At 50.4% G+C, this 13,838-nt stretch overlaps 1 protein-coding gene across 10 annotated transcripts in view; it reads left to right on the plus strand.

Moving 5' to 3' along the window:
- The window catches only part of IQSEC2 (IQ motif and Sec7 domain ArfGEF 2), a 372,011-nt gene that overhangs the window by 344,074 nt on the left and 14,099 nt on the right, over positions 1-13,838 (plus strand). For all 10 annotated transcript variants that reach the window (XM_040324848.1, XM_040324847.1, XM_040324849.1 and 7 more), the window contains 6 exons: positions 4,504-4,626; positions 4,722-4,888; positions 7,668-7,807; positions 7,906-8,031; positions 8,353-8,452; positions 13,467-13,628. In XM_040324848.1, the coding sequence (XP_040180782.1) occupies positions 4,504-4,626; positions 4,722-4,888; positions 7,668-7,807; positions 7,906-8,031; positions 8,353-8,452; positions 13,467-13,628 (818 nt within the window). The remainder of the gene's footprint in view (positions 1-4,503; positions 4,627-4,721; positions 4,889-7,667; positions 7,808-7,905; positions 8,032-8,352; positions 8,453-13,466; positions 13,629-13,838) is intronic.

Genomic DNA, 13,838 nt, shown 5'->3' on the forward strand with positions numbered 1-13,838 from the left:
TCTTTGAGTATGAGCAGGGCTGTCTTAATGAGAGGGCACACCTGGGCACTGCCCAGGGGCCCCAGCTGCATGGGGGGCCCCTGCACTTTCCCAAAAGCAGGGTGTAGAGGGGTCAGAGTGCAGGGGGGATATCTGGGGTGTAGAGGGGTCAGAGTGCTGGGGGGGATATCTGGGATATAGAGGGGTCAGAGTGCTGGGGGGATATCTGGGGTGTAGAAGGATCAGGGTGCTGGGGGGGAATATCTGGGGTGTAGAGGGGTCAGAGTGCTGGGGGGATATCTGGGGTGTAGAGGGATCAGAGTGCTGGGGGATATCTGGGGTGTAGAGGGGTCAGAGTGCAGGGGGAATATCTGGGGTGTAGAGGGGGTCAGAGTGCTGGGGGGGAATATCTGGGGTGTAGAGGGGTCAGAGTGCTGGGGGGATATCTGGGGTGTAGAGGGGTCAGAGTGCTGGGGGGATATCTGGGGTGTACAGGGGTCAGAGTGCTGGGGGGGATATCTGGGGTATAGAGGGATCAGAGTCGAAGGGGGATATCTGGGGTGTAGAGGGATTAGAGTGCAGGGGGGATATCTGGGGAGTAGAGGGATCAGGATGCTGAGGGGTATATCTGGGGTGTAGAGGGGTCAGGGTGCTGGGGGGATATCTAGGGTGTAGAGGGGTCAGGGTGCTGGGGGGGATATCTAGGGTGTAGAGGGGTCAGAGTGCTGGGGGGTTATCTGGGGTGTAGAGGGACCAGAGTGCAGGGGGGATATCTGGGGTGTAGAGGGACCAGAGTGCAGGGGGGATATCTGGGGTGTAGAGGGGTCAGAGTGCTGGGGGGATATCTGGGGTGTAGAGGGATCAGAGTGCAGGGGGGATATTTGGGGGTGTAGAGGGATCAGAGTGCAGGGGGGATATCTGGGGTATAGAGGGATCAGAGTCGAGGGGGGATATCTGGGGTGTAGAGGGATCAGAGTGCAGGGGGGATATCTGGGGTGTAGAGGGATCAGAGTGCAGGGGGGATATCTGGGGTGTAGAGGGATCAGAGTGCAGGGGGGATATCTGGGGTGTAGAGGGATCAGAGTCGAGGGGGGATATCTGGGGTGTAGAGGGGTCAGAGTGCAGGGGGGATATCTGGGGTGTAGAGGGATCAGAGTGCAGGGGGGATATCTGGGGTGTAGAGGGATCAGAGTGCAGGGGGGATATCTGGGGTGTAGAGGGATCAGAGTGCAGGGGGGATATCTGGGGTGTAGAGGGATCAGAGTGCAGGGGGGATATCTGGGGTGTAGAGGGATCAGAGTGCAGGGGGGATATCTGGGGTGTAGAGGGATCAGAGTGCAGGGGGGATATCTGGGGTGTAGAGGGATCAGAGTGCAGGGGGGATATCTGGGGTGTAGAGGGATCAGAGTGCTGGGGGGATATCTGGGGTGTAGAGGGATCAGAGTGCAGGGGGGATATCTGGGGTGTAGAGGGGTCAGAGTGCTGGGGGGATATCTGGGGTGTAGAGGGGTCAGAGTGCTGGGGGGATATCTGGGGTGTAGAGGGATCAGAGTGCAGGGGGGATATCTGGGGTGTAGAGGGATCAGAGTGCAGGGGGGATATCTGGGGTGTAGAGGGGTCAGAGTGCAGGGGGGATATTTGGGGGTGTAGAGGGATCAGAGTGCAGGGGGGATATCTGGGGTATAGAGGGATCAGAGTCGAGGGGGGATATCTGGGGTGTAGAGGGATCAGAGTGCAGGGGGGATATCTGGGGTGTAGAGGGATCAGAGTGCAGGGGGGATATCTGGGGTGTAGAGGGATCAGAGTGCAGGGGGGATATCTGGGGTGTAGAGGGATCAGAGTCGAGGGGGGATATCTGGGGTGTAGAGGGGTCAGAGTGCAGGGGGGATATCTGGGGTGTAGAGGGATCAGAGTGCAGGGGGGATATCTGGGGTGTAGAGGGATCAGAGTGCAGGGGGGATATCTGGGGTGTAGAGGGATCAGAGTCGAGGGGGGATATCTGGGGTGTAGAGGGATCAGAGTCGAGGGGGGATATCTGGGGTGTAGAGGGATCAGAGTCGAGGGGGGATATCTGGGGTGTAGAGGGATCAGAGTGCAGGGGGGATATCTGGGGTGTAGAGGGATCAGAGTGCAGGGGGGATATCTGGGGTGTAGAGGGATCAGAGTGCTGGGGGGATATCTGGGGTGTACAGGGGTCAGAGTGCTGGGGGGATATCTGGGGTGTAGAGGGGTCAGAGTGCTGGGGGGATATCTGGGGTGTACAGGGGTCAGAGTGCTGGGGGGATATCTGGGGTGTAGAGGGGTCAGAGTGCTGGGGGGATATCTGGGGTGTAGAGGGATCAGAGTGCAGGGGGGATATCTGGGGTGTAGAGGGATCAGAGTGCAGGGGGGATATCTGGGGTGTAGAGGGATCAGAGTGCTGGGGGGATATCTGGGGTGTAGAGGGATCAGAGTGCAGGGGGGATATCTGGGGTGTAGAGGGATCAGAGTGCAGGGGGGATATCTGGGGTGTAGAGGGATCAGAGTGCAGGGGGGATATCTGGGGTGTAGAGGGATCAGAGTGCTGGGGGGATATCTGGGGTGTAGAGGGATCAGAGTGCAGGGGGGATATCTGGGGTGTAGAGGGATCAGAGTGCAGGGGGGATATCTAGGGTGTAGAGGGGTCAGAGTGCAGGGGGGATATCTGGGGTGTAGAGGGGTCAGAGTGCAGGGGGGATATCTGGGGTGTAGAGGGATCAGAGTGCAGGGGGGGATATCTGGGGTGTAGAGGGGTCAGAGTGCAGGGGGGATATCTGGGGTGTAGAGGGATCAGAGTGCAGGGAAGATATCTGGGGTGTAGAGGGATCAGAGTGCTGGGGGGATATTTGGGGTGTAGAGGGATCAGAGTGCAGGGGGGATATCTGGGGTGTAGATGGATCAGAGTGCTGGGGGGATATCTGGGGTGTAGAGGGGTCAGAGTGCTGGGGGGATATCTGGGATGTAGAGGGGTCAGAGTGCTGGGGGATATCTAGGGTGTAGAGGGATCAGAGTGCAGGGGGGATATCTGGGGTGTAGAGGGGTCAGAGTGCTGGGGGGATATTTGGGGTGTAGAGGGATCAGAGTGCAGGGGGGATATCTGGGGTGTAGAGGGGATCAGAGTGCTGGGAGATATCTGGGGTGTAGAGGGGTCAGAGTGCTGGGAGATATCTGGGGTGTAGAGGGGTCAGAGTGCTGGGGGATATCTGGGGTGTAGAGGGATCAGAGTGCAGGGGGGGATATCTGGGGTGTAGAGGGGTCAGAGTGCTGGGGGGATATCTGGGATGTAGAGGGATCAGAGTGCAGGGGGGATATCTGGGGTGTAGAGGGATCAGAGTGCTGGGGGGATATCTGGGGTGTAGAGGGATTAGAGTGCAGGGGGATATCTGGGGTGTAGAGGGATCAGAGTGCTGGGGGGATATTTGGGGTGTAGAGGGATCAGAGTGCAGGGGGGATATCTGGGGTGTAGAAGGATCAGAGTGCAGGGGGGATATCTGGGGTGTTGAGGGATCAGAGTGCTGGGGGGATATCTGGGGTGTAGAGGGATCAGAGTGCTGGGGGATATCTGGGCTGTAGAGGGATTAGAGTGCAGGGGGATATCTGGGGTGTAGAGGGATCAGAGTGCAGGGGGGATATCTGGGGTGTAGAGGGGTCAGAGTGCAGGGGGATATCTGGGGTGTAGAGGGATCAGAGTGCTGGGGGGATATCTGGGGTGTAGAGGGATCAGAGTGCTGGGGGATATCTGGGCTGTAGAGGGATTAGAGTGCAGGGGGATATCTGGGGTGTAGAGGGATCAGAGTGCTGGGGGATATCTGGGCTGTAGAGGGATTAGAGTGCAGGGGGATATCTGGGGTGTAGAGGGATCAGAGTGCAGGGGGGATATCTGGGGTGTAGAGGGGTCAGAGTGCAGGGGGATATCTGGGGTGTAGAGGGATCAGAGTGCTGGGGGGATATCTGGGATGTAGAGGCGGTCAGAGTGCTGGGGGGATATCTGGGGTGTAGAGGGATCAGAGTGCAGGGGGGATATCTGGGGTGTAGAGGGGTCAGAGTGCAGGTGGGATATCTGGGGTGTAGAGGGATCAGAGTGCTGGGGGATATCTGGGGTGTAGAGGGATCAGAGTGCTGGGGGGATATCTGGGGTGTAGAGGGATCAGAGTGCTGGGGGGATATCTGGGGTGTAGAGGGGTCAGAGTGCAGGGGGGATATCTGGGGTGTAGAGGGGTCAGAGTGCAGGGGGGATATCTGGGGTGTAGAGGAATCAGAGTGCTGGGGGATATCTGGGCTGTAGAGGGATTAGAGTGCAGGGGGATATCTGGGGTGTAGAGGGATCAGAGTGCAAGTGGGGAAATCTGGTCTGTTTACCTGTGCTGCCTCCATTGTAGGGGCCCCAGAGCATTACTTTTCCCAGGGGCCCATGATGCTATTAAGACAGCCCTGAGTATGAGCCCTAATAAGATTGTTCTTTTATCTTTATCATGATTGAATGCCTTGTATTACGCTTTATTGCAGCTGTGTGGTGGATGAAATGGATTTCTCAAACATGGATCTGGACGAGGCATTGCGGAAATTCCAGGCTCACATACGTGTTCAGGGAGAGGCACAGAAGGTGGAGAGGCTCATTGAGGCTTTCAGGTGAACCTTCAGGTTTTGTGTTTCTGCATTGGAGACTTTGCTTCTCTTTCCTGGTCCTTGGATTCTAACATGTCTACTCCTTTACTTCTTTCCAGTCAGCGTTACTGTGTATGTAACCCGGCCCTGGTCCGTCAGTTCCGTAACCCAGATACCATATTTATCCTGGCATTCGCTATTATTCTTCTCAACACGGACATGTACAGCCCGAGCGTCAAAGCTGAGCGCAAGATGAAGCTGGATGACTTCATTAAAAACCTGCGTGGTAAGAAAGTCTCATATACAGATAGGGATGTTTTTGATCTCCGGGAGATGTATTCTATAAGGGTGAAAATTAAAGCTGCTGCTGACAGCAACCCACTCGGCACTTCCCTGCACAAGACAAGTGACATCTGGGGGAACACTATGGGGGACACTTCTGCTCCACGCCCTCCGTTTTCAGCTATACCGCTAAGGTGACCTCAACACTCATTTAACTGCACATTTGTTTAAATTTGACAATTTAGAAAATGATGACAGGCTTTTCTCAAAAGTAAAAATACAGTTTCGGAGATCAGTTTAAGGAAAGCCATGCCTGTAATGTCACTCTGGCTTGCCCCTCTGGAACAATGATGATACAGGGAATACAACTTCCTTTATTCACAGTAACTGCTTTAGGAACTGTATCATTAAAGTGTTACTAAACCCAGGAGAGCAATCACTATGTCAGGTCTCCCACAGTACACAGAATAGGGGAATGCAAATATTTTAGTAAATATAAACTGCTAAATACTTTTTCTCATCATCAGTATATAGCAGCCTTGTGACTTCTAGCAGTGTCTGGCTGAGCACTGGTTAAAGCTTGTAGGAGACTGTGTGACCCCTGTTCCTCTGACTGTCCTAGGAGGCTGCGTGACCCCTGCTCCTCTGACTGTCCTAGGAGACTGCGTGACCCCTGTTCCTCTGACTGTCCTAGGAGGCTGCGTGACCCCTGCTCCTCTGACTGTCCTAGGAGACTGCGTGACCCCTGCTCCTCTTACTGTCCTATGAGACTGCGTGACCCCTGCTCCTCTTACTGTCCTAGGAGGCTGCGTGACCCCTGCTCCTCTGACTGTCCTAGGAGACTGCGTGACCCCTGTTCCTCTGACTGTCCTAGGAGGCTGCGTGACCCCTGCTCCTCTGACTGTCCTATGAGACTGTGTGACCCCCGCTCCTCTGACTGTCCTAGGAGGCTGCGTGACCCCCACTCCTCTGACTGTCCTAGGAGACTGCGTGACCCCTGCTCCTCTTACTGTCCTATGAGACTGCGTGACCCCTGCTCCGCTGACTGTCCTAGGAGGCTGCGTGACCCCTGCTCCTCTGACTGTCCTAGGAGGCTGTGTGACCCCCGCTCCTCTGACTGTCCTAGGAGGCTGCGTGACCCCTGCTCCTCTGACTGTCCTAGGAGGCTGCGTGACCCCCGCTCCTCTGACTGTCCTAGTAGGCTGCGTGACCCCTGCTCCTCTGACTGTCCTAGGAGGCTGCGTGACCCCCGCTCCTCTGACTGTCCTAGTAGGCTGTTTGACCCCCGCTCCTCTGACTGTCCTAGGAGGATTGTGTGACCCCTGCTCCTCTGACTGTCCTAGGAGACTGCGTGACCCCTGCTCCTCTGACTGTCCTATTAGGCTGCGTGACCCCTGCTCCTCTGACTGTCCTATTAGGCTGCGTGACCCCTGCTCCTCTGACTGTCCTATTAGGCTGCGTGACCCCTGCTCCTCTGACTGTCCTAGGAGGCTGTGTGACCCCTGCTCCTCTGACTGTCCTAGGAGGCTGTGTGACCCCTGCTCCTCTGACTGTCCTAGGAGGCTGTGTGACCCCTGCTCCTCTGACTGTCCTAGGAGGCTGTGTGACCCCTGCTCCTCTGACTGTCCTAGGAGGCTGTGTGACCCCTGCTCCTCTGACTGTCCTAGGAGGCTGTGTGACCCCTGCTCCTCTGACTGTCCTAGGAGGCTGCGTGACCCCTGCTCCTCTGACTGTCCTAGGAGGCTGCGTGACCCCTGCTCCTCTGACTGTCCTAGGAGGCTGCGTGACCCCTGCTCCTCTGACTGTCCTATTAGGCTGCGTGACCCCTGCTCCTCTGACTGTCCTATTAGGCTGCGTGACCCCTGCTTTTCTGTCTGGAAAGTGCTGATTGGCCCTGTGCTGATCACATGCACCCTTCCCCCAAAAAAAGGGCATGTGCAGAGTGCCTCCAAGGCTCTGTACTATCAGCTGATAGTTTGGGGACAATAAAAGAAGAAGAGGATCAAACAGTCTTTTTTACACAATGCGGAGGATTAACCCGTTCCACAGCATGCTTTGCTGCATATACAGACTGATTTTACTATTGTGTGTTTAGTAACACTTTAAAGGCATCTTATGGTACAGGCTAGTATGTTCTTAAAAAAAGGTTCATGTCATTAAAGAATTATCTCAACAGAAAATACAGTAGAAATCCACAAAGCATATGAGGTTTTGCAGTGTGCTAGGTTAAAGAGTTACTAAACCCACAACGGTAAAATCAGCCTGTATATGCAGTAAAGCATGCTCGTTCTACTCACTGTGGATTCTAAGGGTTTAATCCTCCACATTGTGTAAAAAGGCTGTTTAATTCTGTCCCTAATTCATTTTCTGATAAGAAAGAGCCTTTAGAGTCACTCTGCACATGCTCAGTTTGGTGTTTATTGCTAGAGTTTTTCTTGGAAGGGTGCATGTGATCAACACAGGGCCAATCGGCACTGTCCAGACAGAGGGTCTGGGGTGGTGCAGCCTCATAGGACAGTCAGAGTAGAATGAAAACTCCTCCTGCAAGCTACAACCACACACTGATAGAAGTCACAAAACTGCTGTAACTGCAGTTTATATTTACTAAAATAATTGCATTTCCGTGTACTGTGGGAGGCCGGATATAGTGAGTGCAGGTTGTGGGTTTAGTAAAAGTTTTACTATGATTTTTGGCATTTTTTTACATGAATATTATATCTAGGTGTCAAGTATTATAAATGTTCCAATATAGATACTGAACTATATCTAACATTTTTTCATAGGGGTGGATAACGGGGAGGATATTCCCAGGGATCTGCTTGTTGGAATATACCAGAGAATCCAGGGTCGGGAATTGAGGACAAATGATGATCATGTATCTCAGGTGCAAGCTGTGGAGAGAATGATAGTTGGAAAAAAGCCAGTAAGTCGATTCTAAATGCTGTACTGAGTTTTCTTACTACCTAGATAACTGTAATAACTCTTGCAGTATATCTCCTGACACTCGTCTCCCCTCTTCAGGTTCTTTCTCTTCCACATCGTCGTCTTGTTTGCTGCTGCCAACTCTATGAGGTCCCAGATCCCAACCGCCCCCAGAGGATGGGTCTTCACCAGAGGGAGGTCTTCCTCTTCAATGATCTTTTGGTGGTGAGTAAAGCAAGCCCTATAGATAATGCGTTTTTTTGTTTTTTTCTTTCTGCAACACCAGGAGAACGCAATGATTACTGCTGGCACTCGCAGTAATCGCATGCAAAAAATCTGACAGGCTGGTAGTACTAAAGTCAATCAATGGATAGGCTTCAGTGCAACTAGCCCGCCCATAGATGGTTTGAATAAAGCCCAGTCCCTGCTGAACCGGCCAACATTCGATCCATCTATGGCTGGGCCTAAGGCTTTTTTACATTGGTGTATGGTGAGTACAAATTGCTCAGAGCCAACTGTAATGCAAGATTTTTCTTCAATTTACAGGTCACAAAGATTTTCCAGAAGAAGAAGATATTGGTGACCTACAGCTTCCGGCAATCCTTTCCACTGGTGGACATGCAGATGCAGCTCTTCCAGAACTCTTGTAAGTCATTATATGGGGGCAGTGTTTTATGATCCCTCTGATCGGATCTGACAGCTGATCCTAGTGGCCAACCAGCATTGGAGTTTTCCCTGCTTACTCAGGCATAGTGAAGGAGAATAAGCCATTACTCTGTTTTCATAGAACGTCCTCTCAGAAAGCGCCAGCTGCAAAGCGGAGTGGATACCAGACGCAGCTGATGACTGATCAGTGTACTGGTTCACTTCCGGTACCATGTGACTACTGTGGCCAATCACAGCAGGTCACATGACAGTTGTAAACAATAGATGGTTTCCTTTCAGGCCATCCATTGTGTACAATTGTGTTGCTAGCTGTGATTGGTCAATGTGATCACATGGTACAGACAGGGCCAATCACAGCCCATCTGTATTATGTGATTTAGCTTTGACCAAGCAAGGCTAATCACAAAACAAACCGAATGAATCAGTTTTATTCAGTAAAGGGCTTGCAATGTAATGTAAAGCAATGTAATTCACTACTATAAGCAATCATAATGTATAAAAAGAGAAAACCAGATCACTTCCCCAGTAGTACAAAGTTACTACGGTATGATAACAATATATTGCTTTGGTCACAGTGTGCTTAAAAAGAGGTGAAGAAAAAATATAGTCATTTTTGGGGTTTATTCTTTGTACTGTCACCATTCCGTGTCCCTGATCACTAGTTATATGATAAAGCTGTACAGCACTGGTGACAGTATGTAAAAAAAACAACTGCCTTGCCTCTTATTAAATACCCTAGACTGTCTACTTCCAAAAAGGTGTAATTTGGGGGATATTTGTACAGTCCTGGCATTTTAGGACCAATTTTCAGATCTATCCCATAGCTTGTGGAATCTGTAACTTTCCTACAGACTAAAATTTAGTGTGGGTAAAATGTTGCATGACCACGCAATTGTCATTCAAAGTGTGACAGTGCTGAAAATTGGCCTGGGCTGGAAGGGGGTAAAAGTGCCCAGCATTGAAGGTGTTAAAGTGTATCTTAAAGCAGAGTTTCTACAAAAAAAATATTAACAGTCAGCAGTTATGTAGCGCTCACCCCCGAAGGAGCTGCTGGTTGATTTTGGGATCGGCCTGCTGAGTTACCCTGGCGGTGTCTAGGGGTGTAGTTGTGAGAGTAGCGGTAGTGAGTGACGGTCCAGACAGCCAATAAAAGGGTTTTCAATGCTTTATTGCCCAGGCCAAACACGGCCAACATCAACACGTATTAGGAAGGTCAAGGTTGATGAAGGAAAGAGAAGAGAACCTTGCGGTATCAGGCCTGGATGTTGAATGGAGCAATCAATACTGCTCTGCAAAGTACCAATTGTAATAACTCGTCGCCACTCTGCTCAGAGTGGGTAAAGTGCCTCCGGACAGACCCCTATACAAGGCCTGGCAGCCGAAGCGTCACTCTGAACTAGCTGGGAGGAACGATTCTCTCTCACAGTCCCGGTTCTAGGGCCTCTGCCACAGGTCCGTTTCAATAAAGGACTTAGGTGAATAAAGAGAGCGAATCCTCCCAGTTGACTTTTCCTATATGGGCCCCCCGGATGACAGCAAGCATACCTGTCAGTGGTCTGGATGCCCGATCCCAGGATGGGATCCTCTCAATAAGTCATGGGACCCAGTGGAAGACTGGGGTCCCTTTTCTCCTCAGGATGAGGTTTGATGCAGCTGTCAGCTTTGGCCAGGTGGGCCGCGCTGGCGGGGTCCATGGATGCGCGTACCCTGAAGGTGGGTACCGCACCTGGAACGGGGACCCTGCAAAAAAAAAAACCCTCAACACATGACCCCTGTCACAGATATACTCTCCCCCAGCATGCCCCGCGAGGGTTAAACTCCTCCAATTGGCTGCTGGGGAAAACTTGCTCTGCCAGAACCCCTCTGGCGCCAACTGCCGGCAAGGGGTGGTATTGCAACCCTCCACCACAGACTGACCCAGTGGACATTTCTGGGATGACAGAAGTCCCAAATTTAGACAAACACGAATGGGAGCAAAGTAACTCTCCCATTCCCACTAACTTTAGAGTAGCGCCCATGCTGAAAGCAAGGGGGCGCTACAGTTACAAATACTGCAGCTGCTGACTTTTAATATATGGACACTTACCTGTCCCAGGGTCCAGCCTTGCAGGGGAATGAAGCCCCGCTTGTCTCCCCCTCCTCTCCGCGGCGCCGGCAATGTCATTGTGGGCGCCCAGCTGTGGCTTCACAGCCGGGTGTGCACTGCGTATGTGCGAGCTGCAATGCGCACTGTGACTGGCCGAGCAATCATCTGGGACCTATGACGTGTCCCAGATGATTGCAGGGGGGGGGGGGGGGAGAGGTGAACTTCCTTCCGGCGCCGCGGAGACCCTGGGTGGAATTTTTTTTTTTTTTTAAGTATTGGACTAAGTAGTGAGGTGTTGGAACCTCTGTCAGGCTTTTATTGCTATCTCTGTCCCCACTTGGGAGATTATGTCTTTCCTTGTGACAAAGTAAGAGAAAAGCTAAAATTTTGAGCTGTCAACAGAACAGGAATAGAGGGGAAATTCAGCTAAGGTGAGATTTCCCTCAGAAATTCTGTTATATCTGCGGAACAAGGAAAAACAAGAGAAGAGCACACCAACCTTGTGCGATTCTATTAAAACATTAAATAAAGCGTAAAAAGTATCACAAAAAATACTTTCAAACATAGGTGATATAAAAGCATGTCAAAGCACAATATGAACTGGACACCTCCAGGACTACTGGGATGCTTCACATATGTGCTCATCAAATCTTACCAGAGAGCTGGTAAGATTGCCCGATATCTGGAAGTGACACTTTGATTGGTGGAACGCAGATCCGCCTACACTTCCGGGTATACTGGTGGTTTGTACGTCCCATAGAGATGAGAGGCGACGGTCTCGTGGGTTTGGGGCACCTCCACAATATTGTTCACTGTTACCATGAGCCAGTGTATACTGAGGGTACATCTGATACCTTCATTACAGGACACATGAGAAGGTCCAGGAACTGCCTAATCCTAGCCCTATTTATTGCTCTCTCAAAAAAAAAATTATATATATATATAAATATATAATTTATTATTGCTGTAGAGCTAACCCCCGGATATATCTATGTATACATTTTTTTTTTTTTTTTGCCCTACGGGATCGAGTTCAATCTGTGATTGGACCCTGAAGACCTGCACATTACCAATGATGGTTGAGGAGTAGGGCCAATGGAATTAGGGTGGTCTACATTGTCGGTATATATGTGTGGGGGGTCATTTAGTTCTTTGGCTCTGAGGAAGAGGGTTCCCCCTGGAAACACATTGGCCTAGCCATTAGGGACCTGTTCTGATCTCCTTGCTTAGGTGGAGTATCCCAGTAGTCCTGGAGGAGTTCTGGTGGTGTCTAGTTCATATTGTACTTTGACATGCTTTTATTTTTTTTAAAAAATTTTTTTACATGCTTTTATATCACCTATGTTTGTGAGTATGTTTTGTGATACTTTTTACACTTTAATAAATGTTTTTACACCGAGACGGTTTTTCAGGTGTTTTAGCACTAAAAATAGCACCTGCAAAGTGCCTCTCATGCCTCTCCAGTGAGAGAGCCTGAGTGCTTTCACACGGTGCGCTTGCGGGACGGGAAAAAAAAATCCTGCAAGCAGCATCTTTGGGGCGGTGTATACACAGTTCCTGCCCATTGAAATGAATGGGCAGTGCATTTCTAAAGCGTCTGAAAAGCGCTTCGGAAGCACCACAACATAGGCACTTTTAACCCCTTGTTAACCCCTCCTTGACGCCGAATAGCACAGCTAAAACAGCGGTAAAGTGCCACTAAAACTTACTGCTAACGGACACACCACCCCAGTGCGTAAGGGGTCTACTAAACGAGAAGTATGGTGTTTTTTTTCCCCTCCAATACACTTGCCTAGATGGATGCAGCATCCCCCCCCCCCCCCCCCCCCCCGCCAACACTGCACTGAGAACCGAGCGATCGTACATCACCGATGACTCCGTTCTCAAAGATCCCCAAGCAGAGGGCTGCTGACTGTCAAAAGAAAAAAGGGAAATGGGTACCATGCTCACTACATATCAAGATACTGTACAGAATATATAATCCTAGCACAGTAACCCGGTCTCCGTTGGTAAAATAACGATGCAAAAACAAACCCACCGGGGAGAATACAAAGAGACCCCGCAGATAAAGAAACCACTGGTGGACCACGACGCATGAAAAATGGAAATAAAAATACATATTATTTTCATTTTTTCATGCGGCGTGGTCCACCCTTTGTTTCTTTATCCGGGGGGTCTCTTTATATTCTCCCCGGTGGGTTTGTTTTTGCATTGCTGACTGTCAATCAGCATCTCTCCTCTCTGCTTCTCCACTATCACTTGAGCGTTAAGCTGTGGAGGGGCAAGGATCAGCCGTCTCAGGCTCTCAGCGCCTTGCTGAAATGGGTATATCAGTCCATGCACCTGGTGGTTCCAGAGTTCCATTGTCTGGATGACGTGCCTGGACTGATTCCTGTGACATCAGCAGGGAGCCACTGGAATAGGGTCACATGAGTGCACTTCTGTGACCCATAGGAGTACAGCCAAAGCTCAGGCTGGACTTCTCCTTTAATGGAATTGCACTAGGTCGGTGCGCCCTTCTCTTGTTTTTCGTATGTTTGGATCCCCATGGTCCTGAGAGGGCAGCAATTTATATTCCAATTTCTGAAGCGAAACACCTGAGCGCAGGAGAATTACTGGTACTTTGCATATCTGCTGGACAATCTCCCCAATGACCAGGCTGCAAAAAAAAAATCCCTACTCCATCGAAAATGGGGAAAAAAAGCTTTGGCTTTAAATTTACTGTAAATAACATTGGAGGTCATTTGTTTGCATACTGTATTGTACTACAGCAGGTTCAAAAACTAGTCCACAAGTGTTTGTGTTTAATAAATAAACAATTGCACATAGAAATGAACAGATATCTGTATAATACAATTGATAATTTTACTCTTGTATCTTACTCTGATTCATCTCTTCCTCCCGGCAGATTACCAGCATGGAATCAAATTACTTTCTGCTGCCCCCGGTGGTGAGAGGAAGGTCCTAATAATCTTCAATGCTCCAAGCCTCCAAGATCGGCTCAGGTTTACCAGCGACCTACGAGAGTCCATTGCAGAAGTTCAGGAAATGGAGAAGTACAGAGTTGAATGTAAGTTTATCAGATGTCCTTGCCAATTAAAGGATAACAGCGTATTCAACAGAACATTTGCTTGTTTAATGTAAGGCAGAATCCAGGGAGCTTGATAGAAAACCAGATTAACAGCTATACCCAACTAGTCTTAAAAATACCTCCTCCCCCTCCTAACACCTAAGCTGGTGTAAGAAAGAGCTCTATACTTGCCTATCTTGCCTCTTTTCC

This window comes from Rana temporaria, chromosome 9 (genome assembly GCF_905171775.1).
Source record: "Rana temporaria chromosome 9, aRanTem1.1, whole genome shotgun sequence".
NCBI lineage: Eukaryota > Metazoa > Chordata > Amphibia > Anura > Ranidae > Rana > Rana temporaria.